The 27,630-nt window shown below is 35.9% G+C and overlaps 1 protein-coding gene across 6 annotated transcripts in view; it reads right to left on the bottom strand.

Annotated features, from left to right (window-relative positions):
- The window catches only part of LOC131050126 (histone-lysine N-methyltransferase ASHH2), a 123,152-nt gene that overhangs the window by 89,063 nt on the left and 6,459 nt on the right, over positions 1 to 27,630 (bottom strand). For all 6 annotated transcript variants that reach the window (XR_009106851.2, XR_009106852.2, XM_057984286.2 and 3 more), the window contains exons 3-7: positions 22,216 to 22,388; positions 21,996 to 22,075; positions 20,995 to 21,129; positions 20,767 to 20,883; positions 10,692 to 10,781 (exon numbers count right to left, since the gene is read on the bottom strand). Coding sequence is in view for 4 of the 6 variants with exons in the window: in XM_057984286.2 (XP_057840269.1) it covers positions 10,692 to 10,781; positions 20,767 to 20,883; positions 20,995 to 21,129; positions 21,996 to 22,075; positions 22,216 to 22,388 (595 nt within the window). In the remaining 2 variants the exon portion in view is untranslated. The remainder of the gene's footprint in view (positions 1 to 10,691; positions 10,782 to 20,766; positions 20,884 to 20,994; positions 21,130 to 21,995; positions 22,076 to 22,215; positions 22,389 to 27,630) is intronic.

Below are 27,630 nucleotides of genomic sequence, written 5' to 3'. Positions count from 1 at the left end.
TTATGTGGCTGGATAGCCAATGCCCTGATTGAGACCCTCAATCATGTTAGATATAAAATCGATCATTCCTACGAGGGTTAGGGACATTACCTTAATCATTATTGTAAATTACATAATATACATGTGGGATTCCCTTAAAGCTTTTCCCAACAACCCATTCACATTATGAAGCACCATGGGAGATCATACAAGGCGCCTCATGCCATTCCATCAAGCCCGAGAGCACAGAATGACACCCATCATTCGGCCTCCCAGCCCCACTTGGGGTGTCTCTACCTGAATAGCTTCCTAGCTACTTGCATTACTCATGCACTCTCTCCCCTCCATAATGGGATGGTAGATCGGTTGAAGCTTTAAAGAAATCTTCATCATCATTAATTTTATATATATATAGTAATGATGTAAATATATATAAACATATATATTAACAATAATATGTTAATTACATCTATTTCTATATGGATGACAAAATTGCAAATCAGTATGCTGAATACTATTCATTTATTCAGATTCCTCTTGATCGATCTCTCTTAATGCTTTCAATGCTTATATAAATCTAATCTGCTGGTTATACTCAGATATATATTAGTGTATGTCAAATATACGTCACATATCCCCCTCCCTCCAAGGAAGCCTTCTCCTTTTTATATGTTTATGTCTCTTTGAAGAGAGATGTCTCTCTAAATGATGATAACTCTTTGAATGGGCACATCCTTTGTTAATAACCCCTTTTATTATAATCATTTCTCTTCACAACATTAATCGTTGCACATTATCCTTTATTGTGAAACGCTGCCCTGTTTGTTAATTATTAATTAAATCGCTGTCTTTATTCATAAATCCCTAAGTTACCAATTCAGGTTCGGATTCAAGTACGGATTCGGCAAAAAAAAAAAAAAAAAATCTTGTGTACGGGTTCATCAATATATATATGTGTGTGTGTGTACATATATATACATATTATATATATGTTCAAACATCAAAATTATAAAATATAATTATATAATTTATAAACTATCACTACCATTATTGATTATTACAATGATACAATCCATACAAAAATGAAATATACAATGTAACTGCTGCAATGGTATATTACAGCAGTTATAAACATATCAAATATTACAGAGAATAATATAATACATCATTCAACCACGAAAAAAGGATCCTAAGTTAGAGCACAACAGAGATGAATAAGAATAGAATTAGGACAGAAGGATGAACAGAATAAGGACATAAATAAAAGCAGATCTGCAATAGTCTAGAATAGCTTGGTGTGGTAGAACAAGAGAATATATGAGCAGCCTTATGTAGAGGATAAGAACAGAATTCAGAGCAGACCAGTGAAGTATATTGGAAAAGATCGGAGAGACATGGGTTTACATGTTAAAAAAATATTTTAAAAAGTGTTTTTTATTGGTTTTTATGACCCGTGGGCCCCGTTTTTGGGGAACCCATGGGCCTGGGTTCTCCTGGTCCTCCCCGGGTTCCACCCAAGTCCTGCCTAGGTGTATGGGTTCTCTGTGGGTCCTGAGAGAACCCATCCACCTGGGCAGGACCCGGGTGGAACCCAGGGAGAACCCGGGGAGGACCAGGACCCAGACCCAGCCTAAAATGCCAAGAACCGGTATCTTAGATAAATCCTTGTCTTCATGATTATTAAAACGCTGCCCTTTATAAGGGAATCGTTGCTCTTTGCTCTTTTGTTTACAGTAATCACTGCCTGTCCTTTTGTTTTTATCCCTCCTCCTAGAGTTAAACACAACTTTCATAAATACATGCCCTTCGTCCTAATTTCTATTAGAATAATTAATTCTTTTAGTCAGTTACATTTTTAGTTGTTCTATTAATGGTCATTTAGTTAGTCTTTTAAGTGCAACTATTGCTTCTTTTATAAGAACACATAGTTTGCTTTTTAGTGTTTAGCTTTTTAGCTTTATTTAGCATTTTAAGCATTTTAGCTTCATGTTGAAGCTTTAGTTTATGTTCTTTTTAGAACATCATCTTGTAATTCTTTTATATATGATTGTATATTTGTAATTAATTTATTTAATTATTCAATATCATTCGATTATTTTTCATGGTATCAAAGCAGGTCGATGGGATTTTTTAGGATTTGGCAAATTTTTTAAATAAAAATTCGTAAGTCCCTACCTGGAATTTATTTCCAAAAAAAAATTTAATCAGTTTTTTTATGAAAAAAATTCTTGTAGTATTTTTTAGGGTTCGTGTTGAAGAAAAATCACGTTTCTGTTTGTTCTGTGGGAAAATCAAAGTTTTTTTTTTTTTGTAAGACGAGATGATTTGTTGGAGTTGTGACTGTTTCCCGCTGGAAGTTCGTGTTTGGATTTTTTCTTGGGCTGCCTCTGTTCGTGGTAGCGCAATTTTACTGCGCGACCTGGGTTTTGACTGACAGGTTTTGAGCCCTCTTTTGCAAGTCATTTCCCCAGGTTGCGTCTTTTCCTCTACATGTTTCCAATGCGGTGGGGTTTTTTTGGGTGACATGATTCGTATTTGCAACACATTTTTTGTGCCTACATGAAGGATTTTACCTCCTGTTGTTTGCTTCTGACGGCCCGAGTTTTGTTCTGGTGACGAAAATCGTGGTTCTGGATTTTTTTGAAATTTTTTGTCCTTGGAAAATTTTTGTTAGGTTTTAATAATTTTTCCATAACCATTAGTCATCGGGTTTTTAATATTTTTCCCTTAAAAAAATAAATAGGTTTTATAATTTTGGCCTTAAAAAAATTATTTTTCGGGTTTCGTTAATTTTTTCCACAAAAATTAGGGTTTTGTCATGTGATGTCTTGAAATTTGCCATGCAACGTTTTATAGTTTTCACGATTTCTTCCTCAAAAATTGTTTGTTGGGTTTTCATGATTTTTTCCTCAAAAATTGTTTGTAGGGTTTATAATTTTTCCTTAAAAATTATCATCTATAATTCGCGATGTTCACGTGGGATTTTGATTATCTGGGTTTTACCCTTTTTTTTCCACAAAAATGATGATTTGTAAATCTAGTTTTCAAGGTTTGATGGTTTTTTCCACAAAAATCGTGCTTTGTTGCAGTCTGTTTTAGGTTGCACCTGGAGTTGCTAGGACGAACATCTACAACTGTGGTATCTTACAATCTGTTTTGGAGTTGTTGGAGCAAATAGTGCTCAATACTCTTCTACAAAAGTTTTTGTGGTCTTTGCTAAAATCGTGTTTGTTGCTCTTGGGAGGGTTTGCCGATTTTTCCTCAAAATCATGGTTTCAGCCTCTGAAATTTGCATGTGACAGTTCTAAAATTCACGTGTGAGGGATACATCAGTCGGACAAAATCAGCTATTCTCGGTCATTAATACTTTGCAAATCCTGGGAGGGTCTCCACAGCAGTAGAGTATTCTTGCATTTGTGATCAAAAGACTTGTAGTGTCTTCTGTCAGGTACTTAGTTGATATAATGACCATTAAGGGAGGGTATTAGAATAAATAATTCTTTTAGTCAGTTACCTTTTTAGTTGTTCTATTAATGGTCTTTTAGTTAGTCATTTAGCTTTTTAGTTTGTCAACTTAGTTGTCAACTTATTTAGCTTTTTAGTTCGTTTAGTCTTTTAAGTGCAACTATTGCTTCTTTTATAAGAACACATAATTTGTTTTTTAGTGTTTAGCTTTTTCAGCTTTATTTAGCGTTTTAAGCATTTTAGCTTCATGTTGAAGCTTTAGTTTAACGATTCGTTCTTTTTAGAACATTGTCTTGTAATTCCTTTATATACGATTGTATATTCGTAATTAATTTATCTGATTATTCGATATCATTCAATTAATTTTCAATTTTAGGGGAGTCCACTCTAAAAGAAATATATTCTATTTAATTAATTTCTCCTAATACTAATACTAGTCGGCCCTCTTCATTTTTTGGCTACCGCCAAAGTTCAATTGCTATTTCAGACCACTCCTATGGGTTTGTTGAAGTCTCCATGGCGGGGATATGACAGTCTACCCTTCCTGAAATCGCTTGTCCTCAAGCATCTTTCATGGAGAGAGTGTTCAAGATGATCCTCAATGTGAAATGATTTATGAAGATCTTATCTCACAATTCAACTTCCTCTATACTACCATGATATTGTCTCAAGTCACAAAATAACTTTAACAACATAACCAAGAGTTGGAAATTTTTAAGGTGGGTAAATTTAAGACAAGTTTTCTCTCATCCTCCAAGTCAATTTGTAATTGCACGCCACCAATTATACTTGTAAGAAACTATGAACCATTTACATATTAAGATGACGATTAGAAGCATGACACACATCCATGTTATCTCCTAGATAAATTCGTACCTTTTTAATTCACTATAGTTATTCTCATATTCTAGATCAACCAAAAATAGAAATCTCATGGTGATAGGAATATGTTTACAGTAATCATATCAGATATGAACCAAACATGGAGCATACACACGGATACATGCAAACATGGAACAAAAACGCAAATACACGTATTGTAAGATCCTTCTTATTGACTAGAATGATTCATTTATTCATCTTTACCCTACAGGATGACAAGATCAAAGCTCCGATACCATTTGTAATGTCCCCATTTCCAATGTCCTAGTTTTTGCCCTAAAATCACAATCCCGAGTAATGTAAGGAATGAAATAGAGATATCATTTACCAATCAGATTCTGATTGAGATCCCTCAATCATGTTAGATACAAAATCGATCATTCCTACTAGGGTTAGGGACATTAACTTAATCATTATTGTAAATTACCTATGTACCAAGGGGATGCACCCCCGAGGTTGGTACCCTCGTGCCCATACTAGGGACGCGAGAACATTTTTTGGCATACCCTATCCGTTTCCTACCCATTTCAGAAAAAAAGGATGTTTCTAGGCCGTAGGGGACAGCTAGAAGTCCCCCGGATGGTTAAGGGACACCTAGGTCCCTGGGACTTCTAGTCGTCCCTATGGCCCAAAAATGTTTTGAATGCACAACTTAAGTTGCAAACATGGATAACTATTTGCAAGAGATGGAAAAAATTATTAATAAAACTAAACAAAACATGAAGGTTGCTCAAGATGGATTTAAAAGTTTGGCTGATACAAAAAGATCTATTCAACAATTTAATATTGATGATCAAGTTTTTCAAATAGAGTAAAACCTAAAAGTTCTTTTAAACTTGGAAACTATGCTAAAATATCTCCTCAATTTTGTGCGTCTTCCAAAATTTTAGAAAAAATAGGTGATGTAGCTTATAGACTTGCGCTACCACCACAATTACAAATCCATAATGTATTTCATGTGAGTTTACTTAAAATGTATATATAGTTCTAATCATGTTATTGATTGGAAAAATATTTTTAGTGAAAACTACTTATGAATTTAAAATTAAAAGAAGATCTAGAAAGTTAACAAATAAAACCGTAGATGAAGTTAAATAAAATAGACTAATTATGATATTAGTAGTGCTGCTTGAGAAAGTTAAATTACATTAAGAATTAGTATCCACTTATTTGACTAAACTCTTTTGATTCTGAATCATGATGCACATAATTCACATGCTCCTGATAATTATTATATGGGTTAAAAAAATATATCCAAGAATGACAATAACTTATAAAATAGTGAAATATGAAGTGAATTTGAGAAAAGGACATAAATCATTTTCATATCTTGAGGATGAAAAAATTGGTCATTTATGAGTTAAAAACATAAATAAATCAAGAATCATAAGTAAATCATTTGATTAAAGTGAATAAAAACACCCATTTTAAAAAGGGGTGTTATTAATTGTATAGGTACGTTGGTTGAATAAACTACCCACCAAAATATTATAAATATATGGATTTGATAAGTAGAAAGGGCATGAGAATTCTCTTAGCTAGTTTGAGTGATAAACAAGAAGTGAGCATAGGAAAAGGGGTCGTACAAAGTACATCCAACTCTATGTACAAAGTACACTTGTGCTAGTCCTAGCTAGGGCTTTGATGCATTTGCATGGTGTGTAAGCACACATTGTGTTTTTACACAAGTTCTCCATAGTGCGTCACAATTTGGTATATTGTGATCAAACAGCAAAAGAACAGAGTAGCTACTCAACATATATTTAACAAATATGTATTTTTATGCCTTATACAAATTATTCAATATTATTTAAAGTCTTCTTACCTTGATTTTTTATTATTTATGAACAAAATTATTCGATACTATTTATAATGTTCTTCTTACCTTGATTTTTAATTATTTATGAACAAAACATTGTTGTGCAATTATTCTAATTTGTTTCATTCAATAATATACAAAACACGCTAGAATTATTAATCATAATAATTACAAACTTAATCTATTACATTTCAATATTCTTACTAGGAAAAGACATTTGAAATGTCTCCACTTTGAGATAGAATTTAATAATAAAATTAAAATATTAAAAGGGATCAACTTGTGGTGTAGTGGTCTGGTGGTTGCACTGCGGTGCAACCAAGGTTCAAATCCCTACTTGGCCCAAACGGTGTTAATGTCAATTTGGGCCCACCTTGGTGGGTGTGCAAGAGGTTGGTGGACGTGCAAAGATTGGGGAACGTGTAGGAGGAGGAGGATGTATGAGGAGATGTTGAGGAGGAGGTGCTCAGGAGGAGCTTAAGGACTAACTGTGCCAAACCCTCACTGGGTTGGTGTGCTCGCGGACCTTGTGGCCGACCCACATTAGGCCTATGTTGCTCATGGATCCAAATTCTCATTGGTGTGTGCTGCTCGTTGACTCTGTGTCGAACCCACGCAAGTCTTTCACTCCTACAGGCTCAGGGTCCCTACTAGGCTTCCATGCTCGTGAATCTGGGCTATTGGATTGGACGATGAGGCCCCCCAGTTTGTGGCCTCACCTAGCGATTGGACCAGGGTAAAAATCCATGTAACCGATCAATAAAAAAAAAAAATTAAAAAATAAATTAGAATATAATTAAATTTAATTAGGTTAATGAATTGTCAGAAGACGTGAAATGAAAATTTGTGACTCCCTCAAACATGAGATATAAAAGGGAGAAGAGAACCTCATTTGAGGGGGGATGATTTGGGAATCAGAAGTGTAGATCTGATTTAAATAAGAAGTTCAGATCTGATTGTGAAAGGTTGTGTCCCTTTCAAAGGGCAGAAAATTAAGAGTTGCACTCCTTCAAAGGGTGCTAATGGTGAAAGGGGTGTCTCTTACCAAAGGGCATGCATGATGAAGAGGTGTGATCCCTCCCTCACATTGAGAGATATAAAGGAAAGGAATCAAAAGCATCGAGCGACATCACCATTGATCAGATCAGATCAGAACTGTTATTAAGATATAGGCAGTAACATCCTTGTTCTCAGTGGTATGCATGGGGATGTGCTTAATATGTATGCTTAATATATTGTCATGTCCCCCCCCTTGATCGTTATATATAACCTAAGTAAAGCAATAATTATTATTAATTAATATAATAATTTATTTTATTTGATCGGTAATTTTTGTATTGTATTAATTCAGAATTAAAAGATAAACATATCTACCAGCATCCATAAACCATTTACAAGATCAAGCTTAAAGAACAGATTTATAAATTAAAGACTTCGGCATACAACTCAGAAACGTTGCAATAAGAATAATCAGATATAGTCAGCAATTAAAGAAAAATGACCAGAAACGTTGCACGAAGAATTATGAATAACTAACAAGCATGACAAATGTCATGTCCAATAGACATCGTTGTCTTTCAAGAGGCAGTTAACAGTAGCAAATTAAATAGGGAGAGGTGCGGTGATTAAGGATTAAATAATCATTATCATATGGCATGTCTATTCTCCGTAAGAGACAACCATTCAGTGCCTAGGATATTTAATGGAGATGGAAATATCGATTAAGGAGGACGACGGAGGGATCAAAAAAAGAGGTGAACAGAGACAGGGCTTTGTTTACAAAGACGGAGGGTGCACAATGTGGCATTCTGAATCTTCAAAGGCATAAACAGTAAGCTGGCCAATGATCATGTGATGGCAGCGATTTGCAAAGGCCAATATTAAGCAGAGTCTATATTTTGAAAGAGTGGCATACTTAATAGCAAATAAAGATTAGTTAAATTATTAAAAAGAAAGTATAAAAGCAATACTCAGTATTATTCTATAAACAATCATAATAGACAGAGAAGTTATAAAAGTCAAAAATCAAAGAAAAAAAAATAGTGATAATTTAATGGGAGTTTGTGTTTGATTAAAAAGACAATGTATTTAATGCATAGAAAGCATCGACTTGATTAAAGGCTATGGTTGACAGCAGTCCGTTGTAATATGAAGTAATAAACAAAATCGAAGGAAAGGAGTAAAGCTATAAGAAGATTGCAATTTGTCCAAATGATGCGATTCATAGTATGCTCGACGATTCCCTTATTAAGCTATTGAAGAGCACGCAAATCTCATTAAGGAGAAAGGTTTATGTTTTGTATATGCAGCGATTAAAGAATGTGGAAGCGACTAATATTCCTAAAAGGGAATTTATTAAGAAGGGCAATGATTAACATTCATAGAAGGAAGAAAGAGCAGCAATTAAAGTAAATAAGACAAAAGCAATTAATTATATAAATCATTATGATGAGCAACGCTTACATTAGGAAAGGCAGTGGCCATTCTTAAGGAAGCCGGTTATGACTACATTAAGGTAAAAGGCAGAAAGCCAGTGAAAAAATATTCAAAGATTACAAACGGGTGCGATTAAGAGATTTGTATAGTTAAAAGGTTCAATAAAGAGGCGTACCTCATTATGAGACAAGATATATAAGAGAGGTTATTTTATAAGTGAAGGGAAGTGAAAAAGGTTTAAAGGTAGAAGTTGGGGAAGACATATATCATGAAGAGAAAAGTTTAAAGTGTTGTGTAGGGAGTGAATAATGATCAGTTTTATGGGAAATTTATGATCAGCACAAATTCATTGTCAAATCAGAGGAATTATCAAGATAAGTTTTATCTGCTGAGCTATTTTTTAGAATTTTTAATTAAAGATTATAATGAAATATCTTCATACTTGATAAAATTATCCTTATAAAGATGTTACAATTCTCACTTTAAGCTAGAAATGTTGTTTCAGGTCCAAATCTAGGTGAATCCCGAATAGGGACATCACATATATGAAGCTTGATAATGTTCTTATGCAGAATTTAATAGTCATATTAATATAGACTGCAATATGTATGATAGTCATACTTATTATTTCAATTGTTTACATATTTATTCATAACACATAAGAATTTAGTGTACTCATAGCCCAATTACTTAATCATTTCTATTCCCCCCCCCCCACCCAATAAGGAGAGGTGTGGTGTTGTTAGGGAGAGGCAGAGTAAATCCATCACAAAATAGGTGAGCCCTAGGGATGGTCTAGACGGATGTTCCTAAAACTTGGGCCCTATTATGGAGGTGGTGTCATTGCGCCCTAGACAAGTAAATCCCCATCCAAGGTTGAGGATAAGAAGGGAAGTAAGAATTGGGCCTTGAATATAGCCACTATCAATTGTACTATGAATAAATATGGTTATCTAGTTCAATAAATTAATTTAAGGCATGATAATATTAAGTAATGAGTGTTGATTATTGGGAAATTGGCAGCTAATCGTAGAAGGGGACATTACAGCATTGAAAAGAATATTTTTACAGTAGAGATAGATATGACTATATAATATATATGCAAAGAAAAATACAAATATATAGAATTCAAAATACATTTGAAATATGATATAATAATGATGACATTTGAATCTTAGATAGTATGATACTTCATTGATCAATGATAGTGCTAAATATAACATTAATTGTCATTGATAGTTCAAATTTTCAATATTATGTCATATATCATATATGCAAGGACTCTAGAGTCAATATTGAAATGAAAATCATTACAATTACAAAATTTAAAAATACTAAAATTAAAAATTTGTATCATGGTCTTCAATATTCATTGAAAGCATCTAGATCAAAGTCATCACTTCGTTCAACATCGTTTCAACCACAAGCAAATGCACAAATGGCAAAACAAGAATGAGTGTGTGTCAAAATAGGTTTGTTTTTGTCAAACAATAAACATAATGAGTGGGTTTTAGTGTTTTAGGCACTTTTTAAGTTTTTGCAATGTTTAAAAATTACTTTTTTTTAACTTTTTTTTTCAAAATCCATGCATGTAGGTTGTGGGAGCCCTTGGGAGCATCTAGGATGCCCTAGCCACTCCCAGGTGCTCCTGTCACTGACCAGTTGGGTACAGGACCAGAACCCCCAAGGGAAGAACCAGTCACTTAGCTAATGCACTTGAGAGAGATGACTTAGAAGAAATGAGTACTCAAGAAAAGTGATCATCAAACAAGTGACTATGTGGTTGAAAACTCACACAAGAATATAAATATCTAATTTCAAATTATTGAGGAAGCTCCAAATACTTCAACTTCAACTTCAAAAAATATGCACCCAGACTAGGAATTTGTCCAGCTAATGCAATCTAATTAAGTTAGGTCACTATAATATTCTCTTAGCCAATAAGAGAAATAAAGTTGTTCTTAGCCAAGAAATTTCAGTAAAATTTAATACTTCATTATATTGGATGTGAATGATTGAAAGAAAATGTACATATTAACTGTCTTAAAGAGTAGACAAACAACCATTTAAGGATTGAAAGATAAAAAGAAATCATGTCATTCAAATTCACCTCATTTTCTATTTTCATGAAGTAAGAATGTTTATGGCCTCGACATGCATACTCCTTTAAGCGCATTCCATGCTCTTGCGGACCTAAGACCTGCATCATCAAAAGTGCAACAATTAAGATCTGAAACTTGTTGCATCCAAACTCAAATATGTACCAAGAAATAACTGAGATTATTTCACTTTTAAAAATCAGCATATCTCCCAAATGTAGGAGGCTGCAAAAAAGATCAAAAGAGACGGGAAATGGTCCCCACCTAGTCAGGGATGGGTAAAAATGAATTTTGGTGGAAGGAAAACTTGGGCCAGACATGAGCAACATTCTTCAGGATTACCACTGAATTGATTTTAAATTTTTAAGGAATTGATTGGATTGGTCACCCCTTTCAATAATATTGCTGACGCTACAGGTATCTGCCACAACCTTTGGTGGAAAAAACACTACAATCTCCAAGGATGGCAAGTGGAAACCATTTTATGTTCTTTGTTTCCTATCTAAAACAGATGCCGAATCATCTCCAAACAATTGGCACCTTCATCTTCTGATTGTAGAATATGGCCTCTCACTGGATCTTATGCATCATAAATACCAATCACTTAGCCAAGTAAGCTTCAAATTTACTAGCAACTGAGAAGAGCACTAGTATAGGTCAAAATGCTTATTCCACTAATTTCCATACCCACTTAGCGGGCTTGCTCATTGAGGAAAATGTTACTTAATAACAGTATCATTATGAATCATAAAGACCAAGCACCTCATCCAAATATGGAAGCTCTAGTAATTGTTGGAATTAGCTGTAAGGAGCATAGGGAGATTCCCCATCCATATGGCTATTGCAGTTAGCAGACCCCTGAATGAATTCTGATTGTCTCACTGAGAACCCTGTTTGCTTAATCAGAGGTGCCACATGGACTGGTAATTTGTTTCTATTAAAGTGAAATAATCGTCAAAGCAGGTTACACAACAGTATGCTTCCTATAGAGTACTTTGAAAACTCTGTGTGAATTGCTTTATCTTTCTTTCAGTTCTAACCTATCTTTCTATAAAGCAATATTGATAAACAATTCAGTCAAAATAGTGGGTGGTTCATTAGTTATTTTCCTGTACATACTCTTGATGATACTAGTTTTAACAGATCTGTGATGTTGTCCACAGGTTTTTACTACAGCCTTGATCTGGATTTATGTTTTGTTTTTTTAGTGCAGATTGACATATGCTATAATCCTTTGCTAACAATATTAAGATAGTGTTTACTATTTTGGAGGGTTTGCCGATTTTTCTTCAAAATCATGGTTTCAGGTTTCAGTTTGGTTACCCAGCATCAGGTTGGATGGATTCTAGTATTCTTGATCACACTTTGCAGATCCTGGGAGGGTCTCCACCGCAGCAAGTGTTCTTTCCGCTTGTGATCAAAAGACCTGCAATGCCTTCTGTAGGGTAGTTAGTAGATAGAATGACCATTAAGGGAGGGTATTAGAATATTTAATTAGTATTTTAATGGTCATTATAGTATTTTTTGCTTTATTTAGTTTTCTATTTTTGGCTTCTAATTTTTAGAAGCGGTTGTTTCTTTTTTAGAAACATCCCCATTTGTAATCGCCTATTTAAACGGCTCTATAGTTGAATAAAGTTATCCGGTTGTTTATCCAATTATTTTTCATGGTATAACTTTATTCAACTATAGAGCCGTTTAAATAGGCGATTACAAACGGTGATGTTTCTAAAAAAGAAACAACTGCTTCTAAAAAATAGAAGCAAAAAATAGAAAACTAAATAAAGCAAAAAATACTCTAATGACCATTAAAATTCTAATTAAAGAATAATTAAATATTCTAATACTCTCCCTTAATGGTCATTGTATCAACTAAGTACCCGACAGGTCTTTTGATCACAAATGCAATGCAAAGAACACTGTTGCTACGGAGACCCTCATAGGATCTACAAAGTGTTAATGATAAAGAATACCAAAATCCATCCAACCTAATGTTGGGTGACCAAACTGAAACTTGAAACCACGATTTTGAGGAAAAATCGGTAAACCCTCCAAAACTAAAGATACAAATCATCATTTTTTGTGGTAAAAAATGGTAAAAACCCTAAACAAGAATTAAAACCCTAAAATGATTTTTGAGGAAAAAACTGAACAAAACCTTGAAACGGCGTGCGGCAAGACCTAAAACATCACGTGGTAAAATACCAAACATCACACGATAAAACATCAGACATCACGCGGTAAAACACTAGACATCACATGGCAAAACACCAGACATCACGTGGTAAAACCCTGATTTTTTAGGAAAAAATCAAGCAAAACCCTCCCATGATTTTTATGGCGAAAAATCAGAAAACCCAGAAAGATAATTTTTGTGGAAAAAATTATTAAAACCCAAAAAATTAATTTTAAAAGGCCAAAAATTATAAAAACCCCAAAATATATATATATTTTTTTTCAAGGGACAAAAATCATGAAAAACCGATATCATGTAATTGAAGTACTTAGGTTCGATTAATATGGCTCTGCGTGTGCGTGGGTGTCGTGCTAGGGCCGAAGTGCCCTAGCCTGTGTCCTGCGCTCTGCTTGCTTCGTTCCGAGGGGGGGCGTTCTTGCTTGCTCGTGGTCGGGTTTTTTTGGACTGCCGCAGGGTTTTTTTGCAACCCTTTTCTGATTCTTCTAGTCTGGGTTGTCGTTGGGGTGTGTGGGGTTTTGGGGTTGGGTTTTCCGCCCCTCTTCTTTTTCTTCTTTTGGTATTTTCTCTAGATCCATGGAGAATAGAGGAGTATCCTCTTCTCAGATGGTCTCTGGAGATCTAGATATGGCGGATCCATCTCATTTGATGCATGCATGTGGAAAGAAACACATTGGTCATTCCCAATCAGGGGCAGGTGTTTCTTCTTCGAAAGAGCCTTTTTGCATGAAAAAGGTGAATGGTTGTTTGGAGAGATCCCAAGATCATCCAGTTCTGGTTATTCAACCTGACCAAATTTCAGAGGATGTTGAATATTGGTGCAACCATGCTCTCATATGCAAATTCATCGGTCTTCGCCTCTCTATACATGTTTTAGAGTCTTGGGCACGCTGTGTCTGGGATCCTAAAGGAGACATGGAGCTACTTATGGCAGCCAATAACTATTTTCTGGTTATTTTTTCCAACCTTGCAGACAGGAACAAGGCTTTTGAGGGTGGCCCTTATTTTTTCAACCAGGTGGGACTCTTTATCAAACCTTGGCATATTGGCTTTAATTCTTCTAAGGAGCTTCCCTCTCGTGTGCCCATGTGGATTCGATTGCCGAGGCTTCCACTGGAGTTCTAGAGAGAAGATATTCTTCACTCAATCTCACTGCTTCTTGGTAAACCTGTGGGTTCGGCTTCACAAACTCAAGATCGAAAGGTAATTTCCTATGCTTGCATATGTGTAGAAGTTGATTTAAATAATCCTTTGCCAGACTCTATGGAAATCTGTTTGGGGACATCTTCTTGGATCCAACAGTTGGACTATGAGACCTTGCCATTTAGATGCAGAATTTGTCATGAATATGGTCATTTACAACGGAGATGTCCCAGAAATAAATCTTCTAAACCAGCTGTTTCCGATCCTCCTCACTCTGTTCTAGGGGAAGTTAAGAGGAAAGCCCCTATGCCTAATGGTCCTGCTAATAAAGATGGCTTCATTCCTGTGAAACCTCGAAATAAAGACAAGGGAAAGAAGAGAACCTGGTTGGATAGGCAAAATGATGTCACCCTAAATAGGTTTGAGGTTCTAGAGGATTTGGTCCAAGAGGAAGGAGTTCCAGTTGAAATGTCCTTGGGTGCCCAATTTCAACATGAGGTGCTGGATGGGGATTCCAAGAAAGAGGGTCGGGCCCTATCTTTGGAGAATCAACAGGATGTTCAAATGGTTACGGATTTGCCTTCCCATGTTCAGGACGACAGAGATCTTAGTGAGTCACAGGTCCCTGAAGGTGCAGTGGTCATGGCGTCTACTCCTCCTTCCACTATAGTGGCCTCAAGTTCAGTGAAGAGTAACAAAGCCCCACCTGTTTTAGGCTTGCAGCAGAAGATCCTCGAAAAGGGTTCTTTAGACAAACCTTTAAGGAGTGGATGAAAAACAGATCAGGAAAAGGTTAAGCTTATTGGTGATACTTTGGTTGAGTTGGGGTCTGTGAAGCCCATTGATTCTCACTTCTTTCAACCAAATACATGATTGTGCTCTCATGGAATGTAAGGGGGTTGAACAGCATCCCTAGACAAAAGGTTGTTCGTAGATTAATTGACCTCTTGATGTTGTTTTTATTCAGGAAACCAAGCTTTCAGTGGATGGTTTGGCCAGTTGTGCTTTGCGTGTCTGGCCCCCCAGGGCCTTTGGCAAGGAGTGAGCTCTCATGGCAATTCAAGGGGGGTTGCTTGCTTCTAGAACCCGAGGAAAGTTTCCCCTTTGTGGTGGTTTTCTAGCAGGTCTTCCATTTCTATGGTTGCTTCTAGCTTTGAGACAGGAGAAAGATGCCTCTTCTCTAATATTTATGCTCCTACTGATCTTGTGGGTAAGTCTCATCTTTGGGCTCACATCAATTTTGTTCGGGCTCAAGATCCTTTTCTCCCCTGGATTTTGGCTGGAGATTTTAATGTCGTTACTAGTTTGGAGGAAAAGCGAGGTGGGTTATTCAAGCTTGATCCTTCCTCAAATTTACTCAAAGATAATATTGGTCTCTTGAATCTCATTGATGTGAAGCCAATTAATGGTGTCTTTACATGGAGTAATAGGAGGAGTGGAGTTGAGGCTATCTCTGAAAGGCTTGATAGGTTTTTGGTTTCCTGCTTTTGGGTGCATGATAGGTGGTCCACCAGTTCAGAAATTCTTGATTGGAGGGGTTCTGATCATTGGCCTGATAAGCTTTCTATTACATCTTTTAGAACCTCCAAAAATCCCTCTTTCAAATTTCAATTGATGTGGCTTCATGATCAGTCATTGAGGGATCTTATGGTTGATTGGTGGTATGAAGGGGTGCCTGCCCACGGGCGGGCTATGTACTCCTTTGGGAAGAGATTACAACATGTAAAATACAAGCTGAAGAGGTGGAATAAACAATGTTTTGGAAACCTGCATAGACACAAGATGGCAGCTCAATCCAAGCTAGATGAGGCTACGCGTCAAATTAGGGATCAAGGGATGACTGTGGAGCTCAGTATGGCCGAGTCCCTTGCTCTAAAGGACTTAGAAGAGTGGGAGTTGCATGAGGAGATTTTCTGGAAACAAAAGTCTCATGTGGATTGGCTCCAAGAAGGTGATAGAAACACTGCTTTTTTTCATAATTTTGTTAAGGCTCGTAGGTATGGTAACTCTATTACCTCTCTCATTTCTTCAGAAGGGGTTCATCTTTCATCTAAAGAAGAAATTGCTACGGAAGCTGTCATTTTTTTTTCTAATTTGTTTACCAAAGAGGATCCTGAAGCTATGGTGGAAGAGAGGGCCATCCTGAACTGTACTCCCCCTCTTGTCTCTGTTGAAATGAATGATGCTCTCTTGCGTCCCATTTTGTTGTCTGAACTTGAGGGGGTTGTGTTTCAAATGAAAAAAGGCAAGGCTCCTGGCCCTGACGGGTTTCCTATTGAGTTTTTTCAAGAATTTTGGGAGATTATAAAGTATGATCTTCTAGATGTGGTTCAAGAATCTCAAAGGAATATACAAATGCTCAAATCTATGAATTCTACCTTCTTGGCTCTCATTCCTAAGAAGGAGGGGGCTAATAGCTTGGATCAGTACAGGCCTATTGCTTTATGTAATGTTGTCTACAAGATAATCACTAATTTGATTGTTGAACGACTCAAACCTCTCCTCTGCACTTTGGTTTCTAAGGAGCAAGGTGATTTCATTAACGGAAGACAGATCCTTGATGGAGTTGTGATAGCAATGGAGGCTATTCATTCGATGGCTTCCTCTAAGGAGAAGGCTATGTTTATTAAACTTGACATGGCCAAAGCTTATGATAGGGTGAGTTGGGATTTCTTACAGAAGATCCTTTTGGCTTTTGGTTTTGGAGAAGAGTGAGTGAATTGGGTTCTTAGTTGTGTGACTTCTACCTCTTTCTCAGTTCTTATTAATGGGGAACCCTCGGAATTGTTTAGCGCTTCCCGAGGGCTTCGGCAAGGGGACCCTTTATCTCCCTATTTATTTATTCTCATGGCTGAAGGTCTTGGCAGATTTCTCACTTCCCAGGTGAGACATGGTCTTATTCAGGGCTGGAGTTGGAGTAATGCTCTACCTCCCTACTCCCATCTTCAGTTTGTGGATGACACAGGTTTGATGGGCAGGGCCAGAATCAATGAGGCAGTGAATTTCAGGAGAGCTTTGGATATCTATTGCAAAGCCTCGGGTCAGAAAATTAATAAAGATAAATCATCCATATATTTCTTTAATATCCCTCGGCTTATTCAAAATAGGATTGCCAGGATCCTTAGATTTCAGACGGGGTCTCTTCCTTTGTTGTACCTCAGGATTCCTTTAGATTTGGGGGTTTAGCACAAAGATTTTTGGCAAGGAATTTTGGATAAATTTCATTGTAAGGTTAATCATTGGACTTAAAAGTGGTTATCCTCTCCTAGAAGAGTGATTCTTCTGAAGACTGTGGTGCAAGCACTTCCCATTTATAGGTGTTTTGTGCAGGCTCCCCCCTCCAGCTTTGTGAGAGAGTTCGATGCTCTTTCTCGTCAATTTCTCTAGTCTGGTAGTTTTCTTTCTTCTAAGTGGAGTTTAGTTAAATGGGACTCTGTTTGTAGACCAAGACGTGCTGGGGGTCTTGGCCTCAAATCTATTGCTTTGGTTAGAAAGGCCTTGGCGGCTAAGCTGTATTGGAGGTGGTGTAACAGTCAAGATCAGGACTGGGCCAAGATTTTAATCCACAAGTATCTCCCTGGTGCTAATGATCATGAGGTGCCTCATCTTAGTTTAGTGGGAAGGGGGGCTCTTGTATCTGGGATACTCTTAAAAAAGGTGCCCAACTTATTAAAGATGGCCTTTTCTGGATTTGTAATAGAGGCTCTGAAGATCTTTTTTGGCAGAACTCTTGGGACGGTCACCCTCCTATTCTGTCTAGTTATCCACAGCTTTAGCCTCTTTCCAACATTTTCACTAATGTTGGATGGGTTAAGGTGGAGAATTTTAAAACGATTAGGCGCATTGGACGGGTTGAGGTGACTTGTTGGAAGGATCCTCTTGAATGGCCCTTGGGTGGTTCAGATGAAGATCGTGTGGTGTTGGTTAATATCTTGGAGGGTAGGTTATGTAGTTCCCTCAAGGAGAGAGATATTTTGGCTTGGGGTCTTGGCCTCAGATCTATTGCTTTGGTTAGCAAGGCCTTGGCGGCTAAGCTGTATTGGAGGTGGTGTAACAGTCAGGATCAGGACTGGGCCAAAATTTTAATCCACAAGTATCTCCCTGGTGCTAATGATCATGAAGTGCCTAGTCTTAGTTTAGTGGGCAGGGGCTCTTGTATCTAGGATACTCTTAAAAAAGGTGCCCAACTTATTAAAGATGGCCTTTTTTGGATTTGTAATAGAGGCTCTGAAGCTCTTTTTTGGCAGGACTCTTGGGACAATCACCCTCCTATTCTGTCTAGTTATCCACAGCTTCAGCCTCTTTCCAACATTTTCGCTAATGTTGGATGGGTTAAGGTGGAGAATTTTAAAAATGTTAGGCGCATTGGACAGGTTGAGGTGACTTGTTGGAAGGATCCTCTTGAATGGCCCTTGGGTGGTTCAGATGAAGATCGTGTGGTGTTGGTTAATATCTTGGAGGGTAGGTTGTGTAGTTCCCTCAAGGAGAGAGATATTTTGGCTTGGGGTCCTAATCCAAAAGGCAAGTTTTCTATTGCTGAAGGTTATGCTCAGCTTGATAGGCAATTGCATGGCTTGACGGATGTTCCCTGGTTGTGCAGTTTTTTTCTTCTCTATTTATGTTGGGCAGCATTCTAACAATCTTATAACAATCTTATGGAGGCCCTAGCTATTAAGATTGTTGTTGAGCGAGGAAGTTCTTTAGGATGGAGGAAGATTATTTGTGAGTCGGATTCTTAGATTGTTGTGGACATGTTGAACAAACAAAATTTGAATAATGTGAGTTGGCAATTAGCTTCTGTGGTCAGACACCTTTTACAAATGCGTAATACATTGGAATTTGTCTCCTTTTGTCATATTCCCAGGGAGTGGAATAGAGTGGCTGATTGTTTGGCCAAGTGGGCTTTAGAGCATGTTGATGGTTGGGATTTTAGTGGAAGGGATGGTATACCTCGTGATTATCTTGAAACTTTAGACAAGTTAATGCTTGAAGACAGGATGATGCAAGAGCACCCAGTGGTGTAGGATCAATTTCCTTTTTATGTTTGTTTCATTTTCATTGTCATTTTTTTGGCCCTTCGAGGCTCCGGATGAGCCTGGTTTTTGGTGTAATTACAAAGTAGCAACGTCATCTTTTTGAGGGCTTTCCGAAAAGGTATTATAATTGGAAATCCGATGGTCGGATCTATTGCTATGGTCACTGGACTTTGTAGTCGTGGTGTTGGTGGTTCTTTTAGGATCCTTTTAGTTTTTGTTGTTGTCTTGGTGGGCCTAAGGCCTGTTCTTTGTAATTCTATGATTTCTGAATAAATCTTTACCCCCTTTTTTCAAAAAAAAAAGAAAATTATGAAAAACCCAAAAATAAAACCTCTATAGCACTGCCAAACCTACAACATGCACAAAAGAGTCCATGAGCCTTTGATCCCAAGTAGTAAACTTCCACAGGAGATCGTGTGGAACCTCTAACCAAAAAACTCCAGACACAAAAACTGACCTCCAAAAATCACGGCAAGCAAATGCCCGTGTCCAAAAAAAAATCGCGCACAAGAAAAATACTTGTGTGCAGAAAAAAATCACGCCGCTGGAACCCACAAATATCCACAGAGTTAAAACCATTGCTGGGAAAAAACGAAAAATCATGAAAAAATTGTGCCGCCAAAACCTACAAATATCCGCAGAGTCAAAACCGTTGCTAGGAAAAAACGAAAAAAATTGCGCAATACTGCTGAAATAAACCCTTTGCATGCACAATAGAAATCACGCTTCGTCAAAATCGCAAAATAACACAGACTCATGACCAGAGACAAAGAAAATCATGATGGAACACATGAAAAAATGGTGGGAAAAAAAATTGTGGCGAGCAGAGGCATAGTAAAATCGCCACCAAAAACCCTTCAAAAAGGCCCATGAAAAACAAAAAATCGCACACACAAACCACATGAAAACATAGAAAAAGGTCGCGGCTCAGAAAAAAAACTTCCCTTGCGAATGAAGAATCTTCTTTGCCCGCGTTTTTCCTTCAACGGTTGATCTTCCTGTGACCAAAAACCCTAGCGCAGCACCCAGAACAGAGAAACAGCCACAAAAACTCCAACAATTTTTTCAAAAATAAATTGATCAAAAAGAAATCTAGAATAAATTCTAGGGAGGAGGCTCACGAATTTTTTATCAAAAAATTCACCAGACTTTGAAAAAGCTCATCAACCCGCTCTGATACCATGAAAAATAATTGGATAAACAACTGGATAACTTTATTCAACTATAGAGCCGTTTAAATAGGCGATTACAAATGGTGATGTTTCTTAAAAAGAAACAACTACTTCTAAAAAATAGAAGCAAAAAATAGAAAACTAAATAAAGCAAAAAATACTCTGATGACCATTAAAATACTAATTAAATAATAATTAAATATTATAATAGTTTTAACAGATCTGTGATGTTGTCCACAGGTTTTTACTACAGCCTTGATCTGGATTTATGTTTTTTTTTTTTAGTGCAGATTGGCATATGCTATTATCCTTTGCTAACAATATTAAGATAGTGTTTACTATTTTTCTGTATGGATCACCATATTTAAATCAAGAAAAATGACATCAAAAAGATATACATAATGTCTTTGTAAAATAATACACAAAGTGTGCCATATTCGTTAGTAAAGCTTCAACTGTGAAAAATAAAACAAAACATAAACATGGGTACACTATTAGTTGCTTGGAAGATATTACATAATAAATCCCATACAACAAGTACCTCTCCAACATATTCTATGATAAAAGTTGTCCTTGGCACATCCTCCAACACCCGCAACCCATAACCTTTCTTTCCACAACGCATTTCCTTAACCTTTGCATATAGTTTCTTTTGAAACTGCAACAAGGCAATTACAGATGTTTAATATAGTTAATTCCACATGATAGAAAGTTGCAATTTTGAGAAAGCAATAAATGTGCAATTTAAACCAAAAAGGAATCACATCACCCTTTGGTTAGAACACAGATCTCCACAAGGGCATGTGCCAGGAACACATTCAATATTCATTGAACGGTTCAAGCAATCATCCCCACAACACCCAGGGGTGCCACCATCAGGAGCTTTACACTGACAGATCATTATCTGCAAGGATAGATACAACTAATCAGAAGATTTGCTCTGAAAGTCTATTATCTGCAAGCATGATACAATTAATCAATTTATGATTGCTCTATTTCCTATGGCTTGTATTATTAACAGCAGTATTCGTTGATTCAAAGTAACATAAAGAGATCACTATTATACTAGACTTAGCGAAAAAACATAGCAGATTAAAAATGCTAGAAATCTACTAGAGTCATCCAATAACAGAAAGTTTAGAGGGGCAGAAATAAAGAAAACAAAAGAAAAAATAGTACTTATAAAATACCTAGACATGATATTCATTTTTTCAAAAGATCAAATGAGGATGTCAGGTTCACTAGAATTTTAATACTCATCAAAGTGTTTTCAATCAAGAATGAAATTGATGAACATTAAACAAGAGAAATGTCCATTTATTAGGACTACGAAAAGGACTTGTTATGCCTACATCCTGATTATGAGGAAATAAGTTTTAAAGAAAAACAAAAAAGAAGATGCTATCTCCAAAATCAAAACTCTATGACTATCTATAAACACACATTCCAACAAGCTCAAGATAATAAGATATTCACATATATTTAAAAGTTAATACCTAACCATCTATAATCGTTATTGGCAAACAACATAATTCATAAAGGAGACAATTAAGATAGAAAATCTGAATGTAGATTGATATGGCAAAATTATTGAAGTGTAAACAACACAAATATTGATATTGAGAAAATATATACAAATTAATTAACAATAAGGTCAGAAGAAATCCTAAGAGATTCTCACTTCTGCATATAAATTAATCAGAAAAAAAAGTTATATCACTACAGATAGTTCTATTGTTTTTATATGAAAATGAAGATCAACCAACTTACCTCGTCAATTGTTGGGCTCTTTCGGCACCTATTAACATAAATGTTGTGCTCAATTGATGTCCATACATATTGCTGAGCCACTGCATAGTTACACAAAATAAAGAACAACAATTTGATTGCTACCAAATACAAATAACTGTCTTCGGGATTAGCATAACTCATGTATTATTCATATGGCCCATAAAGCTTAGTTACAAATGACAGTTATTTATTGGCATACCTTCGATATGACCCTTCTGAAGAGCCTTTGAATCTACCTGGCCATCTGAGTTGTCATTTTCATTGCAGTTGGAACTCTCAGAAATATTGAGTTCTGCATTAATTTCAGCATCGGACTTTTCTTGTGGCACAGAACAGTCAGCAAAAGCTTTGTCCAAGTTGTCATGGCAACACCTTCATAGATATAGCAAAGACTCAAGAGTATGGACTCAATATAAGGTTGGACGTGAATCTATTTAAATGCTAAAATTTTCTATCTACTGGCAGTTAATTCACAATGATAAATTCTTCTTATGCTAAATCTTATAGCTGAAAAATTAGAAACCGTGATTAGCCAAATTGCATTTAGTGAATATTAAACTCTGACAGACAGGTAAACAGGCATATATGCTATAAGATAACACTTCAAATGTGTAAAAAGTTATATTCATTTACAGATAGCAAGAAGATTCGTCCTAGTCATGAGGAAATAATGAACTAAAATTGTAGGTCCGTTTCCTTTCAACCTTTTTTTTCATTATTGCCGATTAATGCCAAAGGCATCCTACACTGGCAGCAAGGAATGGAGTGTAATGGTGTGAGAGTGTTGCCTCTACACCTATGTAGTAACTAAAATAGTTCCAAAATAAAATAAAAAAACTTTTTCTACAAACTGAAATTGATATCTCAGCATTTTTTAGATAGATGTATTTAAGATGTTCATACTAATTTATAAATCAAATAAAAGAAACATAAAGTTGACAGCATAGCAGGAAATAAGATTGTGAAAATCCTAGACAATTTTCTGAGTAATATTTTCCATACCCATCAGTTGTCTTATCATGTTCATCGAGGTACCTTCCTTTCAGATGGTTATCAGCACTTGGATCATATGGCTTTAAATTCTGACTCCTCTAGAGTTTGCCCATTTTGGGTTTAGGATTCAGCACTTCTAGTTATGCCTTTTCAGATATTCAATCCGTGAAGATAGTTTTTCTCTTTGCTAGAGTTTATAACCAAAAATAGAGAAAAAGGTAATCCAAATTGAATTTAAAGAATATAAAATTTTGGCAGACACATGAAGGTGTATTTGTTATAAAATATCACCTAAAATTTTCTCAACTATCATATTCATTCATAGAAAGACAAAAAGATGCATCCTACTCATGGGAAAACTGTGAAGTAACATCATAACTCATAAGTTCATTTCTTATTAACTTTTTTCTTCACGGTTGCTGAAGTCTAGATCAAATTAGAAAAACATAATAGTTGACAAGTTGTGTCATATTTACAAGACAGACTTCAGAGGGAGCTACATGAAGGTATATTCTCATCTCCTGGGCTCTACGAGACGTGGGTTTAGAGCGTGTCCAGATATAAAGAAGGATGAGAAGGTAGAGTTTAATAGATTGCATATGGAGCTGGAAGTGAGGTCCATGGGCGAGCCGATGCCAACACAATCTGCACACTTGGCTATGCCTATGCCATCCATGGTTGCTAGTGGTAGTGATGATATTTCTGCAAGAGAAAAGAGAAAGAATAGTGCTAGTGAAAAGTCAGGATCAATTGCAAGTATGTTCAATATGTAAGCATGGGATGTGGCATCGTTTTTCATTGCCAAATTTTTTTTAATGTCCCTTTATAAGATCCTTTAGGATTTGGGACTACTTACTTATATATTTCAATTGCAAGAGACTTCTTTCTATTAAATATTTATAATCCTAATATACTTATTGTAAAATGTCAACTATATTAATCTTAAATTCAATCGCATGGTGTAACTGATCAATATATATAAATCTCTCTTGAATAATAAAGTGTCAGATCCAATATGTATTGAAGATCCTCTATTAATCGAATGGAATGTAATGGCAATATATAGATAATTGCTAATGTAACAATATAAATCTAGATATGATAAGGATAGTACAACTTATCCTATACTTGTAATATACAAGATCAAAGAATGAATTATATCGATAAAAGTATATCGATCAAATTTTATATATAGTTCGCTATTTCTGATATCTTTCTTATTATGGATGTGATATCCACTAATCTGATTTGAAGTACAAATTCACTATCCAACTTCCAGAATTTATCTTTCTAACTATCAATTAGTATAAGGATAAATGTGATCGATAGTGTGAACGAATTGTTGTTTCTAATGTTACCTTATGAATATGCAAAGATGTCACTGTTGTTCGGTCTGATCGCTTATCAGATGTATTCCTTATGAAGTGGCAATGTCTTAATAATGGTCAAACTATATGAGTCGGTGTTTCAGATATTCATATTCAATGGCTTATGCAATGTAGGGATCGTTGTTTCTGATTGACTTCACTATGAATATGTGACCTGATCTTTCTGCTAGTGGATAACCTCCCCTTGAATCTGCATAATCTGAATTCCATCATGATCCAGATTGAATGAATTCGATCTTTCATTATATACTTTCATCCTGTCCTTTCGTTGAGAATTGTGACTCTTCTTCGCACCCCATTTGATTAACTAATCAATAATTTGTTAGTTGATGATCTTAAGCCTCTCTTTGGCAACAATATTGGTATTTGCTTAGTTGAGTTGATCCGCTAAGACTTAACTAATGATTTAATCATTCTTTACAAAGTGACATGTAATCTAATTACTTGCTGATCACTGTAACATTTACTTGGAGCGATTTTGTTTCTGATTGGTAAGTATTGTTGAAATGATTAGCTAGTTCGGACCATATTTTAATGATGCCGTGTGGCAATTAAAATATCATCTTATTGTAATAAGGATAAAGTAATTTATGTCTAATAGGGCTGGGCCCAAATGTAACGTGTGGTTTATATCTAATAGGGCTGGGCCCAAATGTAACGTGTGGTTCATGTCTAATAGGGCTGGGCCCTAAAAGGAAACGTGCCTCAACTTACAAGTTATGTAGGCCCCAAATTTGGGCACCAAAAGTGCAAATTAAATATGTAAAATAAAGGGAATTTGGCAAAAGCCGACTTGGGAAAACTTGAGCATGAATCTTGTATATAAACAATGAATCTTGTATATAAACAAGATTCATTCTACACAACTCATATCCTTATCAAGTGCGATCAGCCTTATGCAAGAACAGTCAGCAAATATGGCATGTTAGAGAGCGAATCCATTGGACAACTTGCTGGGCAAGGTGGTGCGCTATACTTCAGTGATCTCCCTCTTCAAGTGGTGTCAATATTCTGCTCTCTCTGAAGACACACTACAGCTGCATATTCTAGGTTCAGTCTGCCCTAGATTGGCACTCAATCAGATAAGTAATCTGCTGATAAATAAGGAACTGATCTGAATCTTTGATGCTGGGTTATTCCTCCAAGAGGGAGGTTTTCCCAGGGTACTTGTGTCTTGTGTTGTGTGCTTTTATTATTATTTCTGCTTATTCTCAGTCTGATTATAATTCAAGTAACTAGATTAACATCTGATTGCCTAAAATCTACAAGTATATCACTGTAGACATTGAATTCACATCATGATATTGATAATGTCATATTTGCCACTAAGGATTACTTGTTCACAATACTGCTGATGAAGATATTGATGTTATAGAAGATCCTCCATCACCAGCTATTATAGATAACTTTGTTGTTTACAAAGTTGATCATGATGTAATCAAGGGTCCTCCTTGTAATCGATAGCTATTATGGTTCCACAATATATTCCAATCGCTATCTATTGTTTACCAGCCTCCTTTATTTTAATTTTCTTAATGAAAATTATATTTTATTATTACTTATTTATTTATTTATATTATTTATATTATTTATTTTATTTTATTTTTTCATATTTTAATTTTATTATTATTTATTATCCAATCTTAGTCCGGGAATGGGACATTACATTTTTCTATGCCCATGCCATCCCATTTCATGTGGCACATTCTCCTTAGTTCAAACAATTCATCAAAGATTTTGTTGGTTCTCCATTCACCTCCCGTGGAGAACATAAACTGCACACTACCCACCTTGAAAAAGAATATTCTAAGATGAGTTTGGTGGTGGAGGTCATGATAAAAACTTGGATTGGGATGGGCTGCTCTATTGTCATGGATGTGTGAACCGATACTAGACATTGGCCACTCATCAACTTCACAATCACATGTGCAGTTGGCTCTTAATTTCTTAAGCTATTGATTGTTCAAAGAAATGTAAAAATGTAGACTTCCAATTTCACATTTTTAAGAAGACATAAAGGAGGTTGGGACCTCAAATGTTGTACAAGTAATCACTGATTCGGCACATGTGTGCAAATTAGCTAGGATGATGGTGGAGCATGCTTACAAGCACATCTTTTGGACCCCATGTGTTCATGTATTGCAAGACACAAGGATGGTAGATTGGGTGCAACAAGAGGTGATAGAATGTAGAGATATTCAGATGTTCATTTGCAACCAGTACGCCTTGCTCTCTTGAAGTCTTTTTCAAAAAAGGAAATATTTGTACCTGTGAAGACTAGGTATGCTAGTTATTTTGTTATAGAGGATGCTTGAGGTGCAAGAGGCTCTATAGTCGATGGCAGTTAATTCAAAGTCGAGTAGATGCCCTGCTGTAAACACTACTGAAGAAAAAGCTATCAAACAAAAGATCCTTGATGACAATTGGTGGTCCACTATGAGGTAAGAAATTGCTGAATTTTTAATAAATTACAAATTTTATTATTAAATTTCTAATTTTATTGTTTCTCATTTTCCAACTTGTCATTTGATTTTGACTCTTGATTCTTATTCTCTCTTGAATTTTTTGTTTGTAGATATGTTTGAACTTTCATCTCACCTATTGCAGATGTCATTAGATATGCTAACACAGACACTCTTAACCTTGGAGAGATTTATGAAACATTTGACATACTTGGGCTGATGAAACGAGCAATTTGTAATAGGGATCCTAATTTGGGAATATAGGAGCAACATATTAAGCCCATTATAATGTGACAGTGATATACTATGAACACCCTACTTAATATGGCAGCCTTTGCTCTAATCTCAAACGGCATTCACCAAAGCCTAAGAGGTTGCCTCTTTGTGATGACAAAGAGGTGAGAAAAAGGTTAACAAAAACCATTCAAAAGATGTATTCAAGTGAGGAGTCAATTATACTTCACACACAATGGCTTTACTTTACTAATCTTTGCAATTCAAATCTCAATAACTAGAGATGAAGATCGATAGAACTACACTAGCCTAAACTGACCCTATTGGATGGTGGACATGACATGATAAGGATACACCAAAGTTAAGGATGCTCGTAATTCACCTCTTTTCACAAGTTGCCAATTCCTCTACTATAAAATTAAAAAAAAAAAAAAATTAAAAAAAAAATTGGTTAACATACAACTCCATACACTCCATCAAGAGGATTAGGCTTACCTCTACATAAGCACAGAAATTGGTGGTTCCACATACAACTTC

This window comes from Cryptomeria japonica, chromosome 6, assembly GCF_030272615.1.
Source record: "Cryptomeria japonica chromosome 6, Sugi_1.0, whole genome shotgun sequence".
Classification (NCBI taxonomy): domain Eukaryota; kingdom Viridiplantae; phylum Streptophyta; class Pinopsida; order Cupressales; family Cupressaceae; genus Cryptomeria; species Cryptomeria japonica.
This window is presented reverse-complemented; position numbering and strand designations above follow the sequence as displayed.